Below are 12899 nucleotides of genomic sequence, written 5' to 3' on the forward strand. Positions count from 1 at the left end.
CTGACTGTTTTAGATCTGGGTTTATAGGAGTAAAGTTCATGGATTCACAGACTGGTTTGGGTTGGAAGGGACCTTGAAGATCATCTGGTTCCAACCCTTCCACGGCCAGGGCCATCTGCCATTAAGGCAGGTTGCTGAAGGCCTCCTCCTCAAGCTACACAAATCAAAAGACAGTGGTGTTAGGAGAGCCAGCCCTGGGCAGTCTGCTCCTGCTTCTTCTGAGCTGTGCTGTCCCTCAGTGCTGTTTCTGTTGTAGGGAAGAGATTGGTAACCGTAAGGAAAACTCTGGAAGAAGCTTTCTTGGAGGCAGCCTGGAGGCAGCCATCCCTCCTCCTGCTGGATGATCTGGATCACATTGTTGGAGCACCTTCTACAGCAGAGCATGAGAGCAGCCCTGAGACCATCCAGAGCAACAGACTTGCTTATGGTAATGCTGTGCCCGTGGCTGGGGAGAGGGAGAGTGCAGCTTCCATTTCCTGCCCTTGATTGCCTTGTTCTGCCTGGACACTGCTCTGTCACTGCTGCCTCTGGACTGTGTCAGGGGCTCACAGACTGTGCTCTGTAGAGCACTTGTGGAGCACAGCCTGAGTCCAAACAGCTCACCCTGGGGCCTGGGGTAGTTCTCAGTGCAGATGTGATGCATCCTACTGGTCCCACTGCCAGTGCTAGAAGCTTCTCAGCTTCTCTTTACATGGTTGAGGCAGTCAGGAGCTTTGCAGTTGCTTTAAAATCAGCTTCACGTTAAGTGATAGTTGCTCCTAAGAGCAGTATGGTAGCTGACATTCACATGGAGCCTCTTTGCCATCACTGGGGTGACAGAGCTGGGTCAGTCTGACACTTGCTGAAGTTTAGCATCAACTGCTTTTAGCTGAGGAACTTCTTTAGCTTAGCCTGCCACGTGGAGCTTCTGGGGGAGTTTACAGTCATTGGCTAATTTTGCATTCATTTGTACATTTATTTTGCAGTCAGTTGTTCTCTTGACAATCATTCATTTCATTTGCAATCGTTTAGTGGACAGTCTTTGGTTTTTTTTCAGTCACTCAATTTGTAATCATTTATTTATTGTCCAAACACTCTTTCCCAATAATTTATTTCCCAGTCATTTAGCTTCCAGTCATTCACTGAATTTAGAATCAGCTGTTTGTTTTTCAGGCACTCAGGTAATGTAGAATGCTTTCATTTGCAGTCATTTCTTGCAGTCTTTCCTTTCCAGTGAACTACAGCAGTCATAGTCTGGACCATCCTCTGGACAGCTCCTTTTTTATTCCCTAAAATCTAGGCAGTGGTTGAGTTGCAAAACCAAAGCACATTACACTTGCATTATCAAGATTAGTACCTCTGGGAATTAACAAAACTTCCACATATGGGGGGAAAAACTCTCTAAATGTGGGGGAAAAAACACTAAATGTGGGAATAAAAACCCCTCTGCATGTGGGAATAAAACCCCTCTACATGTGGGAATAAAAACCCCTCTGTATGTGGGAATAAAACCTCTCTATGTGTGGGAATAAAACCCCTCTGCATGTGGGAATAAAACCCCTCTGCATGTGGGAATAAAACCCCTCTGCATCCAGGAATCAAAAAACCTCTACGTGAGGGAATAAAAAAACTAAATACATATGCAAATAAAACTTGTAAATATGGGAATAAAACCTCTAAACAAATATGGGTATTAAATACCCTCTAGATAGATATGGCAATAAAGCCAATAACTGTGGGAATAAAAACACGCTCGGTGGGAATAATCCCAACCTCTAAATGTGGGAATAACCCAAATCTCTAAATATGGGAATAAAAATGGAAGGTAAGAAATGTCTGTGCCCAGTGCAGACTCTTTGTTGTTGTGCTCTTCATGGGGCAGTGTTTTTCTGTGTCTAGTTCTGAAAGACCTGATCAAGGAAGTCGCTGCCTTGGGCAGTCTGATTGCGCTGATGGCCACAAGCCAGTCGGAACATTCCCTGCATCCTTCCCTGGTGGCAGCTCAAGGAACTCATCTATTTCAGTGCTTCCAATGCATCCCACCTCCAGATCAGGTAAACAGGTGAAATGATTCAGATGTGGTTTGCTTTTGCCTTCAGCCTCAAACACAGCCCTGGGGAATGGGAGGGAATCTGACCTGTGTGATTCTATGGCATCTGTTTGCTGCCCTTCCTGCCTGCTCCCATGTCGGTGCTGGCAGCTCCTGGCACAGGGAAGCTTTAGCCTGGCTTTGCTGTATCAACCCCTGAAATCCATGCAGAGAGCAAACTCGCTCCACACTTCCTGCCCCCTTCTGCCTTCCAGAAGCAGAGATGTGAAATGCTGCTCTCCATAACCCAGCACAAACTGAACTCAGAGCTGAAGCAGCAGCCCGAGCTGGACCTGCAGTGCATTGCGAAGGCCACAGAAGGGTTTGTGGCCAGAGACCTGACCATGCTGGTGGATCGTGCACTTCATGCCTGTGTCTCCAGCCAGGCTGCAGCCCACACTGCTGGTATGGCACCAATGAACTCCCTTCTGTCACGCTCTGCCTCCTGGCAGCCACGACTCCTGGAGCTGGGTGGGGCCTTGAGTAACCTGGGCTAGCAGAGAAGTCCCTGCCCATGGCAGGGAGGTTGGAGCAGATGATCTCTAAGGTCTCTCCCAGCCTTGGCCATTCCTTGGTGATGGTTCTGGAATAAAGCAGAAGCCAAAAGCTGTATTTTACTGTTGAAACTGGGAGGGATTTCACTTTGGGGGCTGTGTCCTCTCTCTCTTTTCTCCAGGAGATTTTCTTCTTTTTTTTTAACCAGAACTGACTCTGTCAACTGTGGACTTTCAGAAAGCTCTGCAAGATTTTACTCCGTTAGCTCTGAGAAATGTCACCCTTCATAAACCTAAAGATGTTGGCTGGGACAGGATTGGAGGCTTGAAAGATGTGAGGCAAATCCTCATGGATACCATCATGTTACCTGCAAAGGTACCCAGCTCTTGGCCATTGGTTCCTGGCTTGGTGCTTGACAGAGAGGCTGAGGAGAGACCTTCTGGCTCTCTACAGCTCCCTGAAAGCAGGTTGGAGCCAGGTGGGGGTTGGGCTCTTCTCCCTAGGAACAAGTGACAGGACGAGAGGAATGGCCTCAAGCTGCACCAGGGGGGTTTAGGTTGGACATGAGAAAGAAATTCCTGACTGAAAGGGTTCTCAAGGCCTGGCACAGGCTGCCCAGGGAGGTGGTTGAATCCCCATCCCTGGAGGTGTTTCCAGGAGGCAGAGCTGTGGTGCTGAGGGCCATGGCTTAGCCTCAGCCTTGGTAGAGTTAGAGAATGGTTGGAATGGATGAGCTGAAAAGGTCTTCTCCAACCCAAACCGTTCCATGGTCCCACGACAGGTATGATTCTAAGCTACTGTTGTAGATTCTCAGTCTTCAGCTGGTGGCAGACTCTTCTCTTTGTACAATCACAGACTGGTTTGGGTTGTAAGAGACCTTCAGTATCATCTAGTTCCAGCCCCCACACCATGGGCAGGGACAGCTCCCACTAGACCTTCCCTCTTGCCTAGGAACCCACCTCAGCCTCAAGGAAACCAACAGTAGGCCTGGGGAGCTCTTGTGATGTGGAAAGTGGCAATTAAACACATCCTGCTTAGACAAAAATCAACACTAGTGAGTGATCAGAGTCACACACTGCAATGGGTTGCAAGGGATCCCCAGAGGGCGTCTTGTCCACCTCCCCTGCATGCAGCAGGGACACCTCCACCTAGGTCAGGCTTCCCCCAGACACATCCAGTCTGAGCTGGAGTGTCTCCAAGGACCCATCCTTGGAGACACTCCACCTCCCTGGGCAGCCTGTGCCAGTGTCTCCCACTCTCACTCTGCAGAGCTCCCTCCCGATGTCCAGCCTAACTCTGCCCTGCTCCAGTTCCAAACCATTGCCCTTGGCCTATCCCCACAGGCCCTTCTGAACAATCCCTCCCCAGCCTTCCTGTAGCTCCCCTTCAGACTGAAACACAGCTCTCAGGTCTCCCTGGAGCCTTCCCCTCTGCAGGCTGAACAGCCCCAATTCTGCCAGCCTGTCCCCATAGCAGAGTTTAGAGGATGTCTTTTGGACCTTTTCCAGTACCCAGAGCTCTTTGCAAAGCTGCCCATCCGACAGAGGTCAGGAGTCCTGCTCTATGGAGCCCCTGGAACAGGGAAAACTCTCTTGGCAGGAGCTGTTGCTGGGGAGAGTGGAATGAATTTCATCAGCATCAAGGTAAGGAGGTTTTGATGCTTAATTTAGCCAGGTAGGGTTAGCCTCTTCTTCCAGGCAACCAGCAACAGAGGGAGGGGACAGAGTCTCAAGCAGTGCCAGGGGAGGTCTAGGCTGGATGTTAGGAGGAAGTTGTTGGCAGAGAGAGTGATTGGCAGTGGAATGGGCTGCCCAGGGAGGTGGTGGAGTCGCCGTGCCTGGAGGTGTTGAAGCCAAGCCTGGCTGGGGCACTTAGTGCCATGGTCTGGTTGACTGGACAGGGAGCTCTCTTCCAACCTGCTTGAATCTATGATTCTGTGATTTAGTTAGCTGAAGGTAACACCTACAAGGGCAAAATCTCCCAGTCAGAAGCACAGGACACCTGCTGTGTCTCTGACTTGTGAGTAATTTGACTGCAGAGAAATGGGTTTCAGAAGGAGCCATTGGGCAGAGTCCCATAATGTTCATTAGATGTTCTTAATTCCCTGTTGGTGAGAGGCAGATCTCAGTAGCTTTTGGTTTTTTGAAGTTCAGCAAAGGGGTCTGCAACTCGTTTGCAAGCTGCTGCCTTGGGATGCTGGCAGACATCTGCTGCTGGAGCAGAAGGATGGCAGTTAGCAGTTAAATTAATACTCAGCAGGATTAGCATTAAAAATATTGTGAGAGTGTTAGGGTTGGAAAGGTTATCATTGTTCATGACTCTGATTTTAAATAGCAGTATTTGAACTTACTCATGGGCAAAGCTGTTATTTCAACCTGTCATTACTTAGGTAGATTAATGGTATTAAAGTGATGACTTAAATCTGCTGTTCAGAATTAAGAGAAGTTATCACTTAGAAGTATTCATCTTTAAAGTTATTATTCCATTGTTTGCATTTATTAAAATTATATTAGTCAAAATGAAGTGAAATTATTATTTGGTTTTTATTACTTGTTTTAAATCATTTGAAGTTATTTAAATTTGTTCTTCTTTAATTTAAAATGATTTAAGTTCTTATTTAAGGTTAAAGTTGTTAGAGTTAATAAAAAGTCTCATTTTAATGTAGCCAAAACTACTGTTTTAAATGTATTAGTTATGGAAATGGATTTAATTAAATTAATACAATCAAATGTATTAAATTCAATGCATTCAATTAATTTAATTGTGTTAAATACATTAAATAGATCTAATTAAATTAATTAGATGTATTGAATGTGATATTAAAATTACATTTGCATTTATTATTAATAATGAAATGTATGAATGAAATGATTTTAAATGTTATCTTAAATGATCACTACTTAAATTTATGATTTAGTTTTTAATGTAAAGTTATTATTTTGATTTATTCTTAAGGTTAAGAAGAAATAAGCACAGTAACTTTAACCTTAAGAAGAAATAAGAGTAGTAACTTTAAGGTTGAAGTTACTATTCACAGAAAACATTTCAGCACATTCAAAACTATCACTAAATTTATTAAGTGTATTCAGAGTTCTTAACTACTCTGTCAATGTCTCAAAACTATGCATTCAGTGTATTAAATGTGTTACTGAGTTGTGTTACTGCACTGTTGTGATTCACAGTTAGGATTTCAGAGTCTTGCTGTTCACATTTACTGTTGTTTGAATTCATTATCCTTTCCAATGCATTCTATCAAGTTCTTACTCTTTGAAGTAAATTGAGTTGCTTAAAAGCTGGTTTTAGCTCCTCTAGAGCTCTTGGCTCTGCTGCTCAGAGATGTCCTGCTCTTGGGTGCAACCAAATTCCCTCCTTGCAGAGCCTGTGCTGCCGCAGAGCTCCACATGGAGAGACAGACCCCAGGTGTTCTGGTGCTTGTTTTCCCTTTGTTTTGCAGGGCCCAGAGCTGCTCAGCAAATACATTGGAGCAAGCGAGCAGGCAGTGAGAGACATCTTCAGCAGGTTGGCTCTGGAAAGAGTTGTGGTGGCAGCTCAGAACTGTACTGCTTGCTTGTCCCACATATGTGGCATCAGACCACAGAAGTGTCTGGGATAGCTGTGCTGGAGCAGGTGTTTGGAGCTTGGCAAGTTCAACTTGACTGTCACTGGCCAAGAGCTGAGCCCCCTGGCCCTGAGCACAGAATGGTAGGGTTTGGAGGGACCTCTGGAGATCCTTTAATCCAGCCCCTCCGAGGGCATAAATTCCACACTGCCCTGCCCCTTTCCTGACTTGGCCAGGACAGAAGATTGAGTTGCCCAGACACCCTCCATGAATAGCAGTGAAACTCATCCTGTCATGGTGGCAGAGGTGCTCCAGCCTTAATCACCTCTGGGGACACTCCAGCAGGGCCATGTCCCTCTTGTGTTGGGGGCTCCAGAGATGCACACAGGACTCTGGGTGAGGTCTAAGCAGAGCAGAGGGGCAGGATCCCCTCTCTCCATCTCTGGCCACACTGCTTTGGATGCAGCCCAGGCTGCCCTTGGCCTTCTGGGCTGCCAGCTCACACTGCTGGCTCATGCCCAGCCTCTCCTCTCTGCAACACAAAGCCAAGCAGGATGTAACTGAGGCCTTTCTGTTTGTTGCTTTGTGCCCCCCTGTCAGAGCTCAGGCCGCTAAGCCTTGCATCGTTTTCTTCGACGAGTTTGATTCCATCGCTCCCCGCCGCGGCCATGACAACACAGGAGTCACTGACCGAGTGGTCAACCAGCTGCTGACACAGCTGGATGGTGTGGAAGGCTTACAAGGTAACCTTCAGCTGGCTGCTCCTGCTCCTGCACAGCCTGGGCAGCTGCTGATCATCTCCTCCTGCTCTTTCCCAAGGGGTTTATGTGCTGGCTGCTACCAGTCGCCCAGATTTGATCGACCCTGCTCTGTTACGGCCAGGCCGCCTGGATAAGTGCCTCTACTGCCCACCCCCTGACCAGGTGAGGAAGCAGTGTTCTACCTCAGAGAGGGGAACATCCCAGCAGACCAAGGGGCTTTAGTCTCCTTTTTGGGTGGTTTTTTGGGTTTTGCTTTTAAACTTCTGGTTTAGACTATGATCATTCAGGCACATGGAGGTGTTCACTGTTAGACTTCTCTTTCCAGAAGGCCCTCAGAGATCATCTACTCCAACCCCTCTGCCGTGGGCACCTCTCAACAACACTTGGTTGCTCAAGGCCTCCTCCCTTGAACACCAATCTTGTTTTGCTGGTCAGCAGCAGTGAGACAAGGAGCAGTGGATACAAACTGGAACATATAAAGTTTCACCTCCACATGAGAAGCTTCTTTAGTGAGGGTGATAGAGCCCTGGCACAGGCTGCCCAGAGAGGTTGTGGAGTCTCCTTCTCTGGAGCCTTTCAAAACCCATCTGCATGCGCTCCTGTGCAGATTCCCCTGGGTGCAGGGAGGTTGGGCTTGATGATCTCAGGAGGTCCTTTCCAACCTCTAAAGTTCTGTGATTCTCCGACCTCCCAGGACAGGGGATCCACAACCTCCCTGGCATCCTGCTCCAGAGTCTCCTCACCCTCACTGTCAAGAATTCTTCCTAATCTCCACTCCAATCTGCTCTTGTTATGTTTCCTGAGCTAACAAGAAAGAGTTTCTTCAGGAGTCTAGCAGAGGCTGCCCCAAACCCAGCACACAGGGAAAGACATTTCTTTAACTAATGAAGAGGACCTCTGCTACTCCTCTTTAATTGCTGTTACTACTCATGGTTCATGGGCACTAATGCTTAGAATTGGTGGTAATAGTCAACACCTATTAAATAGGAGTAATTAATTAATTAATTGCTGATTGATTTAGGATCTTAGGAAAAAGTTCTCCAGTAGGAGGGGGTGAGACTCTGGAATAGGCTGCCCAGGGAGGCTGTGGCTGCCTCCTCTCTGCAGGTGTTCAAGGCCAGGCTGGATGAGGCCCTGAGCAAGCTGTCCTACTGGGAGGTGTCTTTGTCCAGGGCAGGGGACTGAAACTGGATGATCTTCAAGGCCCCTCCCAACCCACCCTATGAATGTTTGAACATAGCAAACTGTTTGCCTGCATTTTAAAGATTGGTTACTGCCTTCCCTAAGGATACAATTCTTAGGGCAGGATCTACTCTGGAAAAGATCCTCCCTCAGCTAGGAAGCTGCCTGCAGCTCCAAGCTGTATGCAGCAATCAGGATAAAGCAGCTGCCAGCCTGCTTCACCACCATCATTGCTTGTTCTTTCTCCTCTCTTTCCACAGAACTCACGCTATGAAATCTTGAAAGCTCTCAGCCACTCCCTGTCGCTGGCTAACGATGTGGACTTCCAGGAGCTGGCAGCAAAAACAGAGCACTTCACAGGGGCTGACCTAAAAGCTTTGTTGTACAACGCCCAGCTGGAGGCAATCCATACAAACCTAGGCTCGGGTTTAACACAGGTAAATAAAGCTGATGGCAAAGATGTTGCTGCTCTTTTGATCTTGATTAAGTTTGAAAGGGCTCATTTTATCCTTTTTTTCCCCTCATCCATTTTTTATGACTTTTTTCCTTTCTCCTCTTTTTTATTTGGTTTTAACTCCCCTCTTGGGTTTTTCTTTCTTCTTTTTTTTTTTCTCCTCTTCAAGGCCAGGCTGAACTTGGCTTTGAGTAACCAAGTCTAGTTGAGAGGTGTCCCTGCCCATGCTGGGGAGGTTGGAGGAGATGAGCTTTGAGGTCTGTTCCAACCTGAGCCACTCTGTGATTCCCTCTGGACTCTTGCAGGAGCACTAAGTGCAGTCTTATCTGAGCTCCTCATCACTCAAGCTTCTTACTCAAAGCAGAACACAAGAGTTGGTTCTTCTGCAGGGAGGCTGGAGGAGACGATTCACAGGATGCATCAGGTTGGATGATCTCTAAGGTCCCTTCCAACCTAAGCCATTCTGGGGATTTTTCCCAACACTCACTCAGTGAGTGACCTGAAAGCAAACAAACAAAACCTTGAACTACCAACTCCTCACATTTTTCCAGCCAGAAGACCAAGTTCTTGCACTGGGTTTTACCAAAGCACTTGGCAGTGTGCTCCCAGAGCCAGGTCATAAATCAATGCTTTGGGTTCTACATATATGCCAGACTGCAGCTCGTCTGGGGCTAACGCTTCCAACCTCTGCTCTTCCTCACAGGACCTTGTTTCCACCTCTGACAGTGACTTCAGCCTCTCCTCCATGGTTTTCCTAAACCACAGCAGTGGCTCAGAGGACTCAGCACTGGATGGAGAAGCAGGACTAGAGCAGTCTCTTGTTTCTTTAGACATGTCTGACTTGCTGCCTGAGGATCCAAGGTCCAACATGTACCGGATTTATTTTGGAAGCTCTTACGAATCGGAGCTGGGAAATGGAACTCCTTCAGAACTGGTAAGATCCCTGCCTCGGAGCTGGGACTGTCTCGTTACAGCCATCGGGAAGCACTAGCACTGAGTTGGGCAGAGGGGATGGGTTTCTGTCTGCTTGGTTCTCCAAACTGTTCTCATCCTACACCTTGAGATCCGTGGTGTGGGGGGAGATGGATGGACATTAGCTGACAAAAGCCACATGGACTCCTCTGCGACATTCTGGGACTTGAAAACCAACAACTCATGATGCAAACTGCATTCACACAAGATCTTACAGTCTGCTCTAGTGGCTCTTTGCCTTCCAAAGCTGATTACTAAAGCAGTTCTTTCTTTTCCTGTGGTTTGGGCTGTTGTAGCTTAGTTTCATTGCTAGTGACCATCCAGCTTTCAGGAACTGATTGGTAAAGACCTTCGAAGCTCCTACAGTCCAACCATTCTCTAACTCTACCAAGGCTGGGGCTAAACACTGGCCCTCAGCACCAACATCTCTGCCTCCTGGAAACACCTCTGGAATGGAGATTCAACCACTCCCCTGGGGAGCCTGTGCCAGGCTTTGAGAACCCTTTCAGTCAGGAAGTTTGTTCTCATATCCAACCTAAACCTCCCCTGGTGCAACTCAAGGCCCTTTTCTCTTGTGTGATCACTTGGCTCCAGCCTCCTTCCAAGGAGCTGTAGAGAGCAATGAAGTCTCCCCACAGCTTCCTTTTCTTCAGACTAAACAATTTCAGCTGCCTCAGCTGCAGCTCCCCAGCCCAGTTTTCCACACCCTCCACCAGTTTCCTTGCCATTCTCTGGACCTGCTCCAGTGCCTCAATGTCCTTCTTGTAGCAAGGGCCCCAAACCTGGACACGGGACTCCAGCTGTGGCCTTACCAGTGCTGAGTCCAGGGGAACAATCCCTTCCCTGGTCCCACTGACCACACTGTTGCTGATCCAGGCCAGGCAGCTGGTGGCCTTCTTGGCCTCTACCCCCAGCTCTTTATCTGCTGTGCAGTTTCCAGCCACCTAAATCTTTCTGTCCCAAACCTGATGGATGTGATAAGGTTTTAAGATAAAGTCTTTTTTTGCCAGTGGGGACAAGCTTGTGCTGACCTGAGGTTAAGTGTGCCTGCTGGAGTTGCTCCTGTGTCTCCAGAAGGAGCTGATGTGTGATGTGTTTGTGGTTCATTCAGAGCTCTTTGTGTTTGTCTGGACCAAACTCCATCACTCACGATTTTACCAGCGTGGCACAGAGAGATGTGGCCACCTCATCCCAACCTGCAGTGCTCAGAGCAGCTTCTCAGGAGGACTCCCTGGAGAATCATCAGGAGCAGCAAGCAGAGCCCCTGAGGACAGAAATCAGCAGCACCAAAGCCAGCTGCAGGAGCAGGAGTGGGGTATGGCAGTTTATCCAACTACTCACTCCTAACACTTTGCTGTTCTGTCCCCTCAATAAAGCACTTCTGCTCTAACATTAAGTAACAAAAGCAGCAGAGAGAAACTGAGACCAAATTTGAATAGAAGCAGCCAAATTTAAGTCCTTTAACTAAAGAGTTCATAGAAGCCTAGAATGAGTTGGGTTGGCAGGGACCTTAAAGCTCATGCAGCCTCAAGCCCCTGCCAGAGGCAGGGACACCTCCCACCAGCCCAGCATGCTCCAGGCCTCATCCAGGCTGGAACATCTCCCTGCACAACCTGTGCCAGTGTCTGCCCACCCTCACTGCTAAGAATTTCTTGCAAATCTCCAGTCTCTGTCTGCCCTCTTCCAGCCTAAAGCCATCACCCCTGGTCCTGCCACTACAAGCCCTTGTAGAAAGTCCCTTCCCAGCTCTCCTGTAGCCTCTTCAGGTACTGGTTCTTCTTTAGGCACTGTGAACGTGAGGGAATGGGGAAAAGCTGTCAGTGTCTTAGTACCACATTTCTCAGTCCAGTGTGAGGAGGTTCTGGAGCTGCTGAGCCTCCTGCCACTATTCCTGTGGTGACTTCCCTTGTCTATGTGTGTTTTGAAGGAGGACAGCACCCTGAACCAGTCAGTGCTGGCCAAGAACACCTTTGTCATTAGCCAGTCACATCTGCTGACTGCACTGGAGGGCACCAGACCATCCCTCAGCCAGCAGGACTGGAAGAACTTTACTGACCTGTGAGTATTAAGTGCTGGAGCAGTTCTGAAGTCAGTGGAGATGCAGTGTGGAGATCTGATCCTTTCACAACCTTTAGTCAGCAGCCCAAGTCACCTCCTAACACTTTCCTGGTGTCTTTCTCTCTTCCCAGGTATGAGAACTTTCAGAATCCCAGGAAGAGGAAAGGCCAAGCTGGCTCCACCTTCAGACCAGGACAAAAAATCACTCTAGCATAGTCACCTCTGTTTGCTTCCAATTGCTGCTCTGAAACTGGAAAGGACCAATGTGATGAAATCAGTTACTGATGCCTGCAGCAGCTGAGGCTGTTTCTTTTGACCCTCCCCACTGTCCACTGCTGTCACATTTCATTTGGCAGACAGTGATCTCCCTCCAGGTGGCTATTAAAGTTTTGAGAGAACACTGGCTGGGCTCTGGGCACTTTGTTTGGCAGGGGAAAGAGGACAGTTTGCTTTGCAGCGGTTTCTTTGCTTCCCTGTCTCTAGAGGGCTTAGAGGTGGTTGGTATGGGAGAGCTTTATGGTAAGCAACCAGACCTATTCTTCCAGAGCAAACACAGCAAAGCAACCCCAGCCCATGATTCAGACAGCTCAAGCTGCTTCATCTTAGTTCTGCCACTATTATTCAGCAGCACATCAAGCTGCATTTCACAGCAACTCTATCATCCCCATCTGCTCCTTTTCACCTCTGGTGTTTGGAAGGTTTCTGATGGTGCTGCCTGAGGTTCCTCAAAACTGCCTTACAGAAGATTTAGAGCTGGCTTCCTCCAGCTGCTCCTTGCTGATGGATTATAGCCTCCCATGCCAGGGGGGTTCAGCTGATGTCCCTCAGTGAAATGCCTCACCCTGTGTCAATGGTCAGCGTGCACAGGTCACTGCTGTCTCTTTGTAGATCCTGTTCGCAGTGCCACCAGACCCCCCCAAAGAAGGGCTGGTGAGGGAGTTTGTCCTGGCAGCCTGCTGCAGGTGAGGCCACTGTAAGCCTTGCCACACACCGCACCGCTTTAGCACCTAACACCCCTGGGTTCTGGTTTGCTCATTCATGCTGAGCTCCTGCTTTTTACTTAGGCCTAACAGTACACAGGCCCAGAAGGCCAAGGTACACCAGCATCCTTGCCTGGCTCAGGAAGAGTGTGACCAGAACCAGGGCAGTGAACTGCAACAGGTTGCACAGAGAATCTGTTCCGAAACCTCAGAAGTGGTCAAGGCCAGGCTGGATGAGGCCTTGAGCAAGCTGGGCTGGTGGGAGGTGTCCCTGCCTGTGGCAGAGAGGTTGGAAGTAGATGCTCTTTACTGTCCCTTCTAACCCAGACCACTTCATGATTCCATGGCAATGGCTGCACCAATTCATTAA

At 48.4% G+C, this 12899-nt stretch overlaps 1 protein-coding gene across 4 annotated transcripts in view; it reads left to right on the plus strand.

Moving 5' to 3' along the window:
• The window catches only part of PEX1 (peroxisomal biogenesis factor 1), a 24371-nt gene extending 12419 nt beyond the window's left edge, over positions 1-11952 (plus strand). For all 4 annotated transcript variants that reach the window (XM_064167223.1, XM_064167220.1, XM_064167222.1 and 1 more), the window contains 13 exons: positions 257-427; positions 1879-2033; positions 2284-2473; positions 2772-2938; positions 4072-4206; positions 6018-6082; positions 6723-6865; positions 6942-7045; positions 8326-8502; positions 9223-9453; positions 10603-10806; positions 11419-11549; positions 11681-11952. In XM_064167223.1, coding sequence (XP_064023293.1) covers positions 257-427; positions 1879-2033; positions 2284-2473; positions 2772-2938; positions 4072-4206; positions 6018-6082; positions 6723-6865; positions 6942-7045; positions 8326-8502; positions 9223-9453; positions 10603-10806; positions 11419-11549; positions 11681-11765 — 1958 coding nt within the window. In that variant the 3' untranslated portion in view covers positions 11766-11952. The remainder of the gene's footprint in view (positions 1-256; positions 428-1878; positions 2034-2283; positions 2474-2771; positions 2939-4071; positions 4207-6017; positions 6083-6722; positions 6866-6941; positions 7046-8325; positions 8503-9222; positions 9454-10602; positions 10807-11418; positions 11550-11680) is intronic.
• Positions 11953-12899: the final 947 nt, after the last annotated feature.

The sequence above is a fragment of the Pogoniulus pusillus genome, chromosome 28 (genome assembly GCF_015220805.1).
Source record: "Pogoniulus pusillus isolate bPogPus1 chromosome 28, bPogPus1.pri, whole genome shotgun sequence".
In the NCBI taxonomy this organism is placed as follows: Eukaryota; Metazoa; Chordata; class Aves; order Piciformes; family Lybiidae; genus Pogoniulus; species Pogoniulus pusillus.